This window comes from Artemia franciscana, chromosome 5 (assembly GCF_032884065.1).
Source record: "Artemia franciscana chromosome 5, ASM3288406v1, whole genome shotgun sequence".
Lineage (NCBI taxonomy): Eukaryota > Metazoa > Arthropoda > Branchiopoda > Anostraca > Artemiidae > Artemia > Artemia franciscana.
In genome coordinates, this window is record NC_088867.1 from 36,235,560 (window position 1) to 36,251,866 (window position 16,307).

General features: G+C 35.4%; 1 protein-coding gene across 1 annotated transcript in view; it reads left to right on the forward strand.

Annotated features, from left to right (window-relative positions):
* Positions 1 to 15,817, forward strand: part of LOC136027345 (uncharacterized) — a gene marked incomplete in the record, with an annotated part of 76,230 nt that extends 60,413 nt beyond the window's left edge. The window contains 4 exon segments of the mRNA XM_065704501.1: positions 2,393 to 2,461; positions 5,343 to 5,551; positions 8,527 to 8,928; positions 15,628 to 15,817. Of these exon segments, the coding sequence (XP_065560573.1) occupies positions 2,393 to 2,461; positions 5,343 to 5,551; positions 8,527 to 8,928; positions 15,628 to 15,725 (778 nt within the window).
* Positions 15,818 to 16,307: the final 490 nt, after the last annotated feature.

Here is a 16,307-nt window from a genome sequence, read left to right on the forward strand (position 1 = left end):
AAAGGCAATGCTATAACGTTGCCTATAGTAAAGAGCCATAGGGGTTCAATGTGATAGTATTTATTTATTTGTGCATTTTCTTCTCAGAGGCACTTCATATAAAAGAGGTGGTTGCATAAACTTTGGAAGGGGCTCATTCGATTGCAAATGTTTTGTCCCCAAACGCATCTGATCAATATTTTGAGATATCCATCTTGTTTAAAATAGTCCAAAGATCATATAACCCTGTCTCTTGGTTTTACAACCCCCCTTCAGCTTTGGGGTAAGGACGGTTAGATATACAAGTTGCACGTTGTTAATATACAAGATTTTTATGGGAAGGGTAATCGTATAAACTTTAAAGGGGGCTCATTCAATTGGAAACTGAAAGTTTCAGTGGCCTTTTTAAGATTTAGTCTGCTTTTCAACTAGTTGCTACCGAATGAGTTGTTACCGACTCCGTTGTTTGAAAAAGTACCTTATTCCAGTTAAACGGCCCTTGTGTTTCAGAGTCGTTTCTAAAGAAGTGTGACAAAAACTCCAACTTTAACATAAAGAATGATGCTTTGAAAAGAGTGTAGCCCTCCTCATATACAAAGTAATTTCTGTTCATTTTAATTATTAACGTTACTCCTTACTTTCAGTAGAGTAAAGTTGTTTTTAATTTAATTTCTGATCGCTTTTCAGATCACGCCGAGGCTTAACCAAGATATGTGGGCTACCAGGCCAATAAGCCCACGATTTCTTGCTGTTAAAGTGTGCGTACCTATAATTGTAAATTAGTTGGCAACTTCTTCACTTCTCAGCTTTCTGCTTGAGAATTCAAATATTGGATTTTAAGCAAAATTTTAGATAAGATTTGAGTATTTAGTCAAAATTTTTGATGAGTAGCCGTACTGTTAAATAAGTTCTTGGTAATAATTTTACTAAAGAAATTCGGGTGGACGGAAACGGGTATTATTGTTTAGTTGGATGGAAGTTCGGCTTGACTTGGTCTTCTACGTGGCTGAAGCCATAGCGACCTCTACAATAGTGTCCTCTGATGTTCAAATACATTGTATAGTTATGTTTAAATATGCTTAAACATTTTATATGGGAATGGAGAAAATTACCATTTAAAACCGGTGGAAACAAAGCTCCGAGTAGTAATTGCCCCCCCCCCCCTATCTTCTAAGAATTCCACGGCAAGGCCCTCCCCCCTGTATGCTGGTAGGCATGTGAATGCAATATTTCTGCTACAATGAGAAAATATTTTACCAACGAGAGTGATGCTATTACCCCCGCCCCTGAGTATTAATACAATTCCAAAAATTTGCAGATTAGAGCCTGCTCTGCAGTAAGGTTATATGATTGTTTGTAGTTAGGTATGGTGGCAAATGCCTCAAAGCGTGTGTTTTAATGTTAAAGTATCCCAATTCTCATTGAGCCTTCAGATAAATACACTATTAGTTCTTAATTAGTTAGGGAGAGAAATTGATATACAAACAACAGGGCCATGTTCAAGATTTTTGTCTGGGGGAGGGGCTACTTTATTACATTTCTACAAGTAGGACAAAAATTTCGGGGGGGTGGGGGTCAAACCCTCTAAACCCTCTCCTGAAGCACACGTGCATAATCTTTCTATGGTAAAAAACAACAACAAAAAAACACACAATTCCCAACATTTGTAGACGAGAGCTTTAAACCTCTACAGTAGGGTTCAGTGGTTATTTTGTTGTTGAGGGATGGGTGCAGATGCCTCAAAGGGTGCATTGTAATTCTAAAATATCCTAAATTCCATCGAGAATTCTGGAGAATGTAGAAGTAGTTTTCAGGAAGGGGTGGAAGGGTTGGATGTAGAAATTGATATTTGATATCTCTTGATTTCTGGGAATATTTCGGCTTTATACTGTTTATATGAAAGTAAAGAGTAACATTAAGCCTCAAAATGAACAGAATGTCTTCCATATATGAGGAGACTGCCCCTTCGTCATCCCCACCTCCCCCTCATTGTCTAAGAAACTTCGGAGGATGCCTATTCGATCATAAATGGAGAGTTTTAAGCCGAAGGTGATTGCAGACCAACCAGCCCTGTCCGTGAACTGTTTTTATGTCTGGTCTTTTTGTCACCCTTCGGGACATCAGGTCAGTACTTCGAGGTACCTATTTTGTACTTTCCCCCTCTAGTGGCTCGATTTTACGATTAGGAGAACTTTCTCTGGAAGGGGGGGGGGTATTTCCCCGGGAACATTTTTCATGGAGGGAATTTTCTGGAGGGGGGAAGCTGGCTCCCACGTTTCACTATTGTCACATTTTAGATTTAAAAGGATCATGTTGGTGAATACTTGTCCCAGAAACCAAATTTGTTTACTCTTTTACGAAGAAAGAAAGCTATTAAAATAACTTGGCGCTAATGCACTTTTTTGAGTTTCAGGTCACAAAGATTGCCAAATGTCGGAAAAGACTGTCTTATTATTGCAGCAGAAAATAACCCAGTATCTATGTAAGTTGCAAATCCTTTATCTTTGCTATTATTTCTCTTGAGTTTTGTGCAAAAATCGAGTATATATTGGTATAATATTTGGTATTGAAAGAAGACACCTTTTGTAAGCAGCATTTGTTTGTTGACAATTATGATACTGAGTTTGGACCTCCAGAATACTGGGGCTCATCCTTTCAAATTCGAAAAGATACTAGCAGCTCAAAATGTTGACTAGTATTTTTCAAATGAATGTAAAGAGTAGGTTTAAAATCAAAAATGAATTGAATTACCGGATCCCTCTCAATCCCCCGCCTTTTCCACTGAATGAATGGAGGCTAGGGGTCAAATTTCCTCTTCATGCGGATGTGAACGAACATCATTACTTTGTAGTTTAAGCAATAGATATCCACAAAACTAGCTCAAATACAACTAACTCGTAATATTTCCCTGCATTTTTATAATTCTAAAAACGGTTTCTGACATATTTCCAAGCCAACGAACCACCTCCAACCCCTACCCCGCCCCAAGAAATCCCACTAAAAAATTCCACCAGCGGACAATCATCCATTCTTTTGACAATTTCTCCTATAAAATCCCCCCTACGTGTAAAATTTAGATTAAGATTAGGATTCTAGAATATTATGCTTATATTCCTAAATACAGGTAGAATATGTGATGTAGAATATCCTATGAGATTAATTTTTATTACTTTTAGCTCTTCTATGTGTGTTTTTGGAGGCTGTCGTTTGAGTTATCATACCATGGTAAGATGAAGGTTAAAGAAACTAATTAGCTGGTTATTTTAAATAAGAAGTTCTCTCCATCTTAAATTTTCCTGGCTCTGACTTGGAGTTGACCCATGTTATTAAAATTGTATTTTTAAGAAAACGACCCTTAAAGTTACTTCAGATGGGAAAGCCTTCTGTTGTACGTCTAGTAAATACGTTCTCCATCGCATAGGGTGAACTGGTACCGTTTACTATAAATGCCTTAAATTTCACAGGAAATAAACCAAGTCCACAGGAAACCAAAAAAAAAATGCCCCTTAAAAGCACTTAGTTCAGGCGAATCTTCTGATGTACCCATAATGGACGATATCAAAGACTTTTTTTTAATAGCGTTTGATGACCTTTTGAGAACTTTCTTTATCTAACTAATGGTTGCTTATTTTGAAATAGGAGGTCCTTCCGTTTTAAATTTGCTTAGTTCTGATTTAGAGCTTGACTCTACTTATTTAGATTTAATTGAAAAGAAAATGCCTCTTACAGGTGTTTCAGACAGGGAAAGCTTCTGATGTACGAGTAGTGGATGTGTTATTGATCGCAAGGAGTGAACTGGTATCATATACTGTTGATATCAGTACCTGACCTAGTCTGTACAAAGTTATTAATCGTTCGTCGTTTTACTAGTCTCCTATCTCTGTGCACTTCTATCATAGAGTAACTCTTCTATAATTGCCTTTAATTATATATTTTAAACTCTACCAAACCCTGCTGTGACAATTCAACCTCAAAAACATGATAAAAAATTAAAATAATGAAAAATGTAAAAATAAGTACTATAGGATGTTCCACACAACATGTTAAAGAAATCAAAGAAAGAAGTAGAAGAGAAACAAATAAAAAACTATAGAAGAAGCAGCAAGGCTCGTATTCATACCTGATTGCGATTAGGATCTCGATATCTCGTCTGGTGACGAGGACTGAAACTTGGGCCCAGACAATACAGATCAAGAATCGAGGTCAAGATCACGAACAGATCAAGAATTATTAGAATGAAATGTCATCTAAAAATGACATCAGAATTGGCAAATTCTATTTCTTAGTACCCCATTTTTTTAAAATTATGTATTAAAATTTTATAATGCCACAAATGGTACTTTTACTCCTTTTGACCTCACCTAGGGTGTAAATGGGGTACTAATGGATGGAACTTTTCCATTCTGACGTTATTTTCGGTTTCCCGGACTTGAATTAATAGAAAAAAGCCTATCAATCAAGAAAATATTGCATAAATTCAAATTTGAAATCCCCCTTTTTCCCTCTTTTCTCTGAATAAAAGCGTGTTTCTGCACGGTCGATTTTGGATAAGCTATTAAGTAATTTTTTTCAACACTTTGATGCCAAGAACATTTCTGTTGCTCAAATGCCGAGTCAAAACCGTACTTTTACTGGACTAATTGCACTAAGCCGACTGGAAGCCGTGGTAATGACGGTGGTGTGGTGAAGTATTGTCCTGCAACATGAGTCCTTCGAAAGGTTAAGGAAGATACGTTTGATATTTTCCAGAAAGACTTTTTAAAAATAACTTTAGAAACTTGTTTGAATGACCATACATCCAACAATTAGCAGGGCATTTCGTTTCGTGCTGCTTAGCGATTCAACTGGGGCTAAACGACAAGCAGGTCGTCCCTGAATGGAATGGGAAAACGTCATAAGAAAGGATCTAAAGGAAAATGAAACCTCATCCAAGGGAGTTAAGGGTGAAGATCAGAGCATGTTGGGGTAGAGGTTGAGTCAGTGAACCTGTGACAGCTCCACCGACTCTGCAGGTGGCTTTTTGCTGCAATGACTTGTCTAATAGTAGGTGTTGCGGAAGTGGCTGTGTTAGATTTAATGCATTAATTGAATAAAATATTCTTGTTTTGACTTTTTATTTTTCATAGTTTGTTGTTTTGTTTTCGTTCCGTCCTATTTAGGATTATTTTCTCTTTGTCTACCTGGACTTCTGGTACTACCTGGCTTAATGGCTACTAATGCTCAGCATTAGTTGCTATTTATTTGTTTAATTCTCAGATAAAAATTGTGTAGATTTTGCAGTCAACTTGCAAGGTTATTGTAGTAAACATAAATGTTTACTAGCATGGTTAATGACTTACGGTCTATTCATCTCTTTTTTCTAGCCGTTTTCTCATTTACGTCGATTTATTCAGCTCCCAGCTTTCAGAGCTCGGAATCAACATTGAGAAGAGAATTTGCACCAAGCCTGATCATCTCGTGGCGTCTCTGCACAAGGCGGTACTCCCAAAATTCAAGGTTGTTGTGTTGTTGGGGAGTGACAGCGTTGAAGCAAACCGTATAAAAATATATTTACTCCAAGGGCCTGCACCAGGTAAATAAATGCGTATTTAACTATTCTTATCAATATTCAATTCGGCAATCCAAATAAGAACGCATAACGCATAATAGTAATACATTAATGGAAATGTGTTTTGATTCTGGACTCCCGTGTGTGACTTGATTTTCAAATCTTTCCCGAAATTAGAAATACATTACAAATGGTTCGCTAACGTCGCCCCTTGTGAAAAAAAGAAAAAAATCCCCCGTGGCTCTAAAAATACGAATTTCATAGGCCATGTATTTCTTTTAAGAAGCTTTTGGGTATCCAAATTTTGATAGTGTGGTTTTCATCAAGGCCAGATTAATTTGACTGTAATTCGCCAACCCTTCTTTGTGAAGTTGAAATGCTTATACTAATAATTTTAAATGGGCATCTTTAAACTTAATTTTGTGCTAATTTTTGAATCAACATAGAATGGAAACGCTTGTGATGCTTACAATGCTGTTAAACTTTTGTGCTTGTGAAGGGAAAGGGGACAGTAGCCAAACTCCTGTTTGTTATAACTTTTGTTCATTTTAAGTTTGACTTGAATATTCAATTTATTTTTTACTGGTTTTAAGATTTATTTTTTCATTTATATTAGTACCTTTAATCTCTTTGTTTTTTATGATTGTTTATTTTAATTTCTGTGCGTTTCGGGTTTCACTTATTCTTTAATAGTAATTTTTGGTCATTTTGAATTTGAATGATTATAGGAATTTAATTCTGCGGATCTTAAGTCTAAAATAGCTCTTTAATTTTCTTTGAAAAACTTCTTTTTCGGAATTTTTGTTTCAATAAATTTATGTTCGTTTCAATTTCTAAAGTTTTTGTTACTGCTTAATATAATATATATTTCTCCGGTTTCTACGTCTCGGGCGTAAAAATTAAAATATCCACTTCCAATTTATTAGTTCTGCTAGTGTCTTTTGAAATGCTTCCCCATTCCCCTCAGCATTGCCAAAAATTTCAACTAAATGCCATTATACGTTTCTGGAATATTGGAGATCTGCTCTTCTGACAACCGAGATGCACATAGTATTTTTTTTTTATTGAGCTCAACATCCTCTTCAATGTTCTCTGAAAGTTTCATCTTAACACACTTAACTGTTCCTAGACACTGCGCACACTAATTTAACAAGGTGGGAATACATAGTATCAACCAGTTCGTGATAACGAACTGTAGTAAGGAGCGACCCGGTTCAATAGTAACCAAAACTCTAAAAAATAGAATTTTGATACCAATAGCTACATCAAAAGAATATAGCATTCTAATGCTGATTTTAAACATATAAGTTTCATCAAGTTTAGTCTTACCCATCAAAAGTTACGAGCCTGACAAAAATTTACGTTTTTTACTAAATAGGGGGAAACACTCCCTAAAAGTCATAGAATCTCAACGAAAATCACACCATCAAATTCAGCGTATCAGGGAACCCTACTGTAGAAGTTTCAAGCTCCTATCTATAAAAGTGTGGAATTTTGTATTTTTTGCCAGAAGGCAGATCACGGATGCGTGTTTATTTGTTTGTTTGTTTTTTCAGGGGTGGTCGTATCGACCCAGTTGTCCTAGAATGTTGCGAGAGGGCTCATTCTAACGGAAATGAAAAGTTCTAGTGCCCTTTTAAGTGACCAAAAAATTGGAGGGCACCTAGGCCCCCTCCCACGCTAATTATTTTCCCAAAGTCAACGGATCACAATTCTGAGATAGCCATTTTATTCAGCGTAGTGGTCATAACCCTAGTAATGGTTGTTGGGAAGTGTACTTGGGGAATTGGGAAGTGTATTTGGGAAGGATTGTTTTGGTTGGGAGGAGGGAGATATGCTGGGGGAACTCTCCATCGAAAATTTGTCATGGGGGAAGAAAATTTCCATGAAGGGAGCGCAGGATTTACTAGCATTATTTAAAAAAAAAACAATGAAAAAATAAATATGAAAAGTTTTTTTCAGCTGGAAGTAAGGAGCAGCATTAAACTTAAAACGAACAGAAATTATTACCCATATGAGGGGCTCACCTCCTCCTAATACCTCGCTCTTTACGCTAAAGTATTTTTAGTAATTTCAACTATTTATTCTACGGCTTTTGTGATTCAGGGGTCATTCTTAATGAATTGGGACAAAATTTAAGCTTTAGTGTAAAGAGCGAGGTACTGACGAGGGGGCGAACCACTTCATATATGTAATAAAAACACGAGAATACAAAAGTTCTTTACGTAAGCTAATTTATAAGTTACGTAAATCTTTTACTAATAAAAAGATTCGTAAAAAATTAAAAGTTCTAGTTGCCTTTTTAATTAACCAAAAAATCGGAGGGCAACTAGGCTTCCTCCCCCGCTCTTTTTTCTCAAAATCATTCGATCAAAATTATGAGAAAGCCATTTAGCCAAAAAAAAAAGCAAATTTCTTTTTTAATTATTCGTCTGCGGAGAGCCAAAATCAAAACATGCATTGATTCAAAAAGTTCAGAAATTAAATAAAAAAAAAAACAAGTTTTTCTTAAGTAATTTTAATCAAAAGATTAAATAAAAAAAATTGTTTTTTTTTTATTTAATCTTTTGATTAAAATTACCTGAAAGGTTCAACTAAATAGCATTAGACAACCGGGATGCATATAATTGTACTCTGATTATCTTCGACATTACCCTCAACTCTGAAATTTAACTTAAAACCCTTACTATTCCTGGGAATAGCTTTTTCAGAAATGCCATTTTGGCAACCAAAGCAATATCGATACACCCCGCCCCCTCCAAAGACGCACACATATATGCTTTAGCGGTAAAAAGCTTGAGTATTACAAATTTTGGTATGCTTAATTTTTTTTCTAAACTAACCTAATCATTTAAATGCAGTTTAGCTCATCTAATAGTTCAATGACTTTTTTCTTCGGTATTTTTGTTGCTTTTCGAAAGATTTTGCCAGTTATTTTTCTTTTTTTTTTTTTTTTTTTTTTTTTTTTTTTTTTTTTTTTTTTTTTTTATTTATTTCAGAACCGTTATTGATGGAAAAAGAAGAAGGCATACGTCTCATCGTCAAAACCTGTGGAAAGCTAGATTTTAACAAAAATTCTACTCCGGGCCGAATGAATGAATCTTTTAAAACGTCTAATAATGTCGCTGATTCTCACCACCACCCATTTGAAGACTCCACGGACAACGATGATGCTTTTGAGACCCAAAAAGAAATAGAGAAAAACGTGGAGAAAATTGGAGCTGATCACCCACCAGAGATGGCAATGCTGTTGAGTTTTTTAGTTGAAGATTCTCCGCTGACGATCTCTGAATACGAAAAAATCATTCTATATACCCTTGAACAAAGAGGGTCGCTGATAAAAAAAGAATATGTTGACAATCCTGATAAAATTCGTGAAGTTCTAGAACTTCCTTTACCAGGTATGTGGACTCTGATATAAATTATATTAATAAAAAAAATTCACACAGTTTTTCTGGAAAGATGAAAGAACAAATTTGAAACTTAAAACGAAGAAAAATTACCGCTTCGCAGTTTATACAACATGTTTTTGAAAATTATTTCAAATTAACTGGCTCGTGATATTTCATTTATTTGTAGAATTCTAAAAGAAAATCTAGAGCTTTACTAAAACTACAAAGCTGACGCAACAAAACAGAATTAGAATATCCTTGAATAGCTTCCTAGAAATAAAAGAATAATTTGTAAAGCTTTCATTTGTCCTTTAAAAGCCATGCAATCAATACATTATACTATACAATTTAAATCCTCTGAAAAGGCCTGGCAAGCCAAAAGCTCTAAAACTCCAGCAATGCTCTGAGGATATAGGGAAATATCACTAGCCAGTTTTTTTTGGAACTGATTTTCAAAAGAAATCGCTCTTTACTTTCATCAGATTTTTTTTTAATTAATCTTTGTTCGTTTTTTAGGTTTTGAAATTATACACAGTATACCTTGTAAAAAGATCTATGTCCAACTTCGCCGAAGAAACTATAAAAGTCGACATAAGTTTTTTTTTTAACAGAGCATTTAAAATAGGTTTTACTTCGCATCTCTCGTAAGCTTTCTCTTAAAAAAACTGAAATTTTGCTAAATAAAGTATCCTTGGTATCATAGGTAGATAAAAATTTCACTAACTATGAAATATTATCCTATATGAAAAATATACAGAATTGAGGAGTAGGAAGGACATTAGAGAATTAAAGATATTTAGTTAATATAATTTACGGAAATTAGTGTTACTGGTATTGCAATTTTTCTGCTACAATACTATAAAGATATTGGACTTCCAGAATTACAGGAATAGGAACAGTAAATATTTAGTAATTGGCTTCTTTTGAAGGAAGCCCTTCTATATTTCCGAAGAGACCAATCACTAAATCAAACAATTCGTGGTAACTAACTGTAGGTAAGGAGTGCCTTGGGCTAATAATACGCATTTGAATGGAAATGAAAAAAACATCTAGATACATTGCTATATAACAAAATAGAATACACCACAAAAAATTTCAGTTTCTACTGATGTGTGATGCAAGATATCAATTTCGACCGAAACGGGGACAAAAATTGAATATATGTAAATTCGGAGATGAGGGACAATTCTAATAACATCGAATTGTTCTCGAATCAAGATAGAGCTACGACATAACAGAAAGTTTTAAACTTTACTTAAAGTTGCATTTTCAAAAACAGAACTTTGCAGTAAGCAAAATGTAGCACTGACACAGCAATATGTTTATTTAACACGACCAAGTTTCATTAATTGCTGTTCAAATGAAAAAAGAATTGAAATTAAAAGAAGGGGACAATTTTGAAATCGTTGAATTGGAGACGGTTCGAATCACAAATAGAGGTACGACGTAATAGAAAGTGTTAACTTAACTGAAAGTTGACACTTTTCCTCGCTTGACAGTTTTACAAAAATGTCCTTAAAGTTTTGGTTACATTGGGCCTTGGTTGGCTCTTTAATAACTTGCAGCTATTGCCCCATGATTTATTATTTTCAGTCTTCCATATTTTTTATGTGTCTTTTAGGAATTCTTAAATCTTTTTTCCACCTCAGTAGGATTCTTATAAAATAAAGTTCAGGATGGCTTAGAAGCTAGTAATTTGAAGACCAAATTAAACCCAACTTTTTATACATACTTATTACTAAATTCATATATTTATGCATTTGTATATGCTTTTGAGCATGAAGTTCATCTACTTTTTTAGTAATTTCTAAGAACACATTAAAACGTAATTAATAGTAACTTCCGATGAAAACTTTGACCTGTAGATATAAACTTAAAAATAAACTAAAAATAGTCTCCTTTTGGTCGATTCGGTTCTACTTTCCTGAATAGGTCCACCATACTTCCAGATGACCAAATATGGGCTAGCGTTTGTGAAATTAGTACAGTTTTTGCTAAAAGTAACAAAATGATTTGCATATATTACGTGCTATTACTAACAAATCATCGTAGCGCAAACCCGCGTCCAGTTCGTAATTGTACTCGCTCCTCAGTCATTCACGCATTCAGTTTATTATTAGAGGATACATAGCACATCTATTTAAAGTAAAAAAATGAACCCAAAAGTACTTCTAGTTCTATGAAATACGGTGCGTGTCCCAATGCTCCAAAGACCTCTTGCACCTCTTTGAAAAGAAAGCCAAGAGGTTATAGCAAGAACAACAAACTTTCATTTAACTATGGAAAAACGACGACTACTACTAATAACCTGCTGCAGATTCAACTCGCCTGAGGCGAACACAGCTACGCACACTCCTCTGTCCCAATCTTTTCAAAGCCTCCCTCTTTATACCCTCCTAGGAACTTCCCACTTCCCTTAATTCTTTCCTTACAACATCGTCACGCCCCGACCGGGGGCAACCTACCTTTTGCTTAGCCATCGACAGTTGGCCGAAAAGGACAGTCTTTGGCAATATGTCATCCACCATCCGCAGAGCAAACCCTGGCCATCTCAATCTTTCCTCATTATAGCCCTAGAAAGCGGGATTGAATCTTTCCTCATTATAGCCCTAGAAAGCGGGATTGAATCTTCCTCATTATAGCCCTAGAATGCGGGATTGAATCTTTCCTCATTATAGCCCTAGAAAGCGGGATTGAATATTTCCTCATTATATCCCTAGAAAGCGGGATTGAATCTTTCCTCATTATAGCCCTAGAAAGCGGGATTGAACCATACTTTTCGTATGGTTCAATCTTTCGGGTACCCAAAACAATCTGCAGGCAATCTCTCTTGAAAACATCTAGCGAATCTTCCTCCGTTTTTCGGAGTGCCTACGTTTCAGAACCATACTTGACCACTTTCATCGCTGTAGCTTCCAATATTCTAATCTTTGGTCGTAGACTTATCTTCCTATTCTTCCAAACTTTATTCAATTCTGGCAACACACCCTGGGCCTTGGCTATTTTACTTTTAACATCTTCCCTGCACAGCCGTTTTTCAAGTGAAAGTAAGGAGCAACGTCAAAACTTAAGGCGAACAGAAATTGATGTCTCGCTCTTCAGTCTCAAGTCTTTTAGTATTTAATAAATAACTTCTTTTTTTTAAATTAAACTGCCCTTGAATGTCAGGAGTCATTCTTAAAGAATTGGGACACAAAATCAAACTTAAGCGTAAAGAGTAACATATTGAGCAGGGGGTGACCTCGTCATATAACTAATAATGTCCGCTTATTTTAAGTTTTGATGTTGCTCCTTACTTTGTTAAAAATATTTTTTTTATTCAATTTCTGAATGTCTTTTAAATAACGCCGGGAAATCTGGCTCCTCTTCATGAAAGATTTCTTCCCCCACACGGAAAATTCCTCTAAGGAAAGTTCCTCCCAAATACCCCACCAGGAAAATTCCCCCCAAGACAATTTCACTCTCGCTGAAAACTCCCCCCAAAAATTTCTTGTTGACGATACCGCCTAAAAAACTTTTCTTAGCACTCTTTCATTTGAAAAATACTGATTTCTGATTGTTTGTCAAATCATGCCGGAAATCTCCCCTCCGTGGAAATGTTTCCACCCCCTCCCTAGTTAAAAGTTGCTCCTGTAGAACTTCTCCCATGAAGAATTTCATACGTGGAAAATCCCCCCACCCCATAGAACGATCCTCTTGACAATTCAAATCCAGGAAAAATTATCTACGGACAATTCCCCTTAACATCTCCACATTTAAAATTGAGCCGGCGAAAAAATTATCACCGTGGAAAATCCCCCCCCCCCGAGAAACGTCAGTGTATTTCCCAGTAACAAATACTATGCATAAACAATGGGAGAACTTCAGGACTCACAGACCTTTCCCCAGGGGATGTGAGGGGTGTCATGTTATCCCCAAATGTTATAGTTACTGGACCTTTCAACTATACTGAAAGAAAGAAAGAGACAAATAACACGTATCGTCTGGGCAAAAAATACAAAATTCCCAATTTTGCAGATGGGAACTTGAAACTTCTACAACAGGGTTCTCTGATACGCTGAGTCTAGTTTTGTTATTTTCATTAAGATTCATTGGCTTTTAGGGATGTTTTCCCCCTTTTTTCAAAAAGGCAGATTTTCTCAAGACTCGCTGATTTTGACAGGTAATAGTAAACTTAATGAATATCATATATTTGGAATCAGCATGATAAGCCAATTCTTTTGATGTTTCTATTGATATTAAAATTGATATTGTTTTTAGTGTTTCGATCACTATTGAGCCCCATCGCTCGTTACTACGAACTGTTTGATATTACCCAAGTAAGTGAAGATGTCCACTTGATTGATCTTCTCGGTACCCAATGTATTAGTAACTGTGAAAAATAACTAGAAACCAAGCATGAAAGAAGATTTAAAAATTTTGGAAGTGGAAGAGTAGAAAAGTAAGCATTGTACTTCGAAAATAAATAGAAGTAGAAATATATCCCCTGGTCAGCTCACTTAAGAACCTGCCATTAAAGCATGTTATTTGAGAAGTAATTTATTATCTGTTATTCGTATGCGTGAACATTTTAAATTAAAATGGAGTGAAGGTTACAACTAAAATTGTCATTTTACACTAAATATTAATAAATAATATCAAAACAAAAGATAAAAAGCCAATTTTTACTTATTTCCTAAAATAAACAAAGATCTATGAGGTGACCTTTTTTTGTGTTTGATATAATAGCAGCGAAACATTTGCTTTTTAAATTCCAATCATTTAGAAATACCAATCTTAAATTAAATCTATTATGGCTATGGTACACAAAAAAATATTTAGACGAATGACAAGTCTAAGGAGTAATTGGTTTTAATTAATTCTATTATCAGGGTGCGTTTTCTTTGGTGTTTTGACATTATTCGTCTTTGACTGACAGCAAATATTTTTTACATAAGCCTTCCATACCCGAAAAAATGTTGTGGATCTTTCGCTATCAAACAGTTCGTGGTAACGAGCTCTAGTAAGGAGCGACCCGGCGCAATAGTAAAGGGAACTCTCAAAACGGAATTTTGATACCAATAGTTACATCAAAATAATTGCATTTTAATGTTGATTTTAAATATATAAGTTTCATCAAGTTTAGTCTTACCCATCAAAAGTTAGGAGCCTGAGAAAATTTGCCTTATTTTAGAAAATAGGGGAAACACCCCTACAAGTCATAGAATCTTAACAAAAATCACACAATCAGATTCAGCGTATCAGAGAACCCAACTGTAGAAGTTCCAAGCTCCTATCTACAAAAATGTGGAGTTTTATATTTTTGCCAGAAGACACAAGGGTGATCGTATCGACCCAGTGGTCCTAGAATGTCACGAGAGGGTCATTCTAACGGAAATTAAAAATTCTAGTGTCCTTTTTAAGTGACTGAAAAAATTGGAGGGCATCTAGGCCCCCTCCCACGCACATTTCCCCCCAAAATCACTGGAACAAAATTTTGAGATAGCCATTCTGTTTAACTGATTAAAAAACCTAATAACTATTTTTTGGGGTAGACTTAATCCCCCACAGTCCCCAGGGGAGGGGCTGCAAGTTACAAACTTTGACCATTATTTACATATAGTAGTGGTTATTATGAAGCGTACAAACGTTTTCAGGGGGACTTTTTCGCGTTGGGGTGGGTCGGCGGGAGGGTTTAAATGGGAGGATCTTTCCATGGAGGAATTTAGCATGAGGGCATTATTTAAAGAAAAACAATGAGAAAATAAAATAAAAAAGAATTTTCACCTGGAAGTAATGAGTAGCATTAAAACTCAAAACGAACATAAAATATTCGTATATAAGGGAGTTCGTCTACTTTTTAGTAATTTCAACTATTTATTCTACGGCCTTTGTGATTCAGGTGTCATTCTAAAAGATTTGGGATAAAATTCAAGCTTTAGTTTAAAGAGCGAGGTATTGTCGAGGGGGCAAACCCCCCCATATTCGTAATGAAAATACACAAATATAGAAGTTCGTTACGTAAGTTAATTCGTAAGGTACGTATGTTTATTACTAATAAAAACTTTCGGACAAAAAATAAAAAAATTAGTTGCATTTTTAAGTAACCAAAAATTAGAGGGCAAGTAGGCCTCCTCCCCCACCCCTTTTTTATCAAAATCGTCCGAACAAATCTATGAGAAAGCAATTTATCAAAAAAAAAAATTAATGTTCAAATTTCGTTTTTCAGAAATTAAATAAAAAAAACAGTTTTTTTTAATTGCAAGCAAGGAGCGACATTAAAACTTACAACGAAAAAAAATTATTCCGTATATGAAAGGGGTTGTCCCCTCCGCAACGCCTCGCTCTTTACGCTAAAGTTTTTTTATTGTTTTAAAAAGTAGAGTTGTGACAAAGAGTCAAACTTTAGCGTAAAGAGCGAGGCGTTGCGGAGGGGACAACCCCTTTCATATACAGAATAATTTCTGTTCCTTTTAGGTTTTAATGTCGCTCCTTACTTGCAGTTAAAAAAACTTGTTTTTTATTTAATATTAGTCTAGAACGGCCTTTTCTGTGGTAGGTTTGGAGTTGTCACACCTTTCACTTTCCTGCAATGGTTCATTTAGTTTTTTTTTTTTTTTTTTTTTTTTAGTAGGACTTAAATTTTCGATGTGAATTTCGCCATATTTAAACGCTGTCTTTGCTTTTGTTTTCTCACTTCAAGTTTGAATTCGGTTTCTTTTTTTTCAGCTTCTCTTATCCCTGGTGCTGCTCTTCTCTCACCTGCAGTAGCTGACCTTAAAAATGAGGTGCTTCGCATTTTGAACACTAACACTCCACTCCAGTAGGCGTCAAATGTTCCGTAAAACTTGGACAACCTACGATGGCTCCAGCGGTGCTACTTTTAGTTGTCTTTTAAATTAAAAAATTTGGTGATTAATGTGATTTTTTATTGGTAAATCATTAATCCTGGACTCCCAATATGGCCGAATTTACGAATTTGACGTTACTTTTATATAAATTTGGCTTTAATCTGATAGACTATCTTAGTCACTGTTATATCTAGATAAATTTAAGAATTCCATTTCACTTTGGAACAAAGTTCAGATCAGGTACTGTCCCTTAAAAACTGGGTACTTTCCCTAAAAGCTGGGTATAGGAAAGTATCCAGGAGGAGGGGTCTTAACAAGTTCTTTTTATTACTGCTCCTCCCCCCTCCTCCCGAAAAAAATCCTACGAACGTGCCTGTGGCCTGATAACGGGGCTAATAAGAATTTAAGGACATCGTCCTCTACAAGGGCTAGAAAAAAAAAATAAAAGATAGGACACCTTGTCTTATTTCAAACTAAGTTTAGTTGATATTTGACTTCTGCTAGGCTTCATGACTGCAAAATTGCTCCTTTAAAAAGGTAGCGTCATTTCCGAATCCT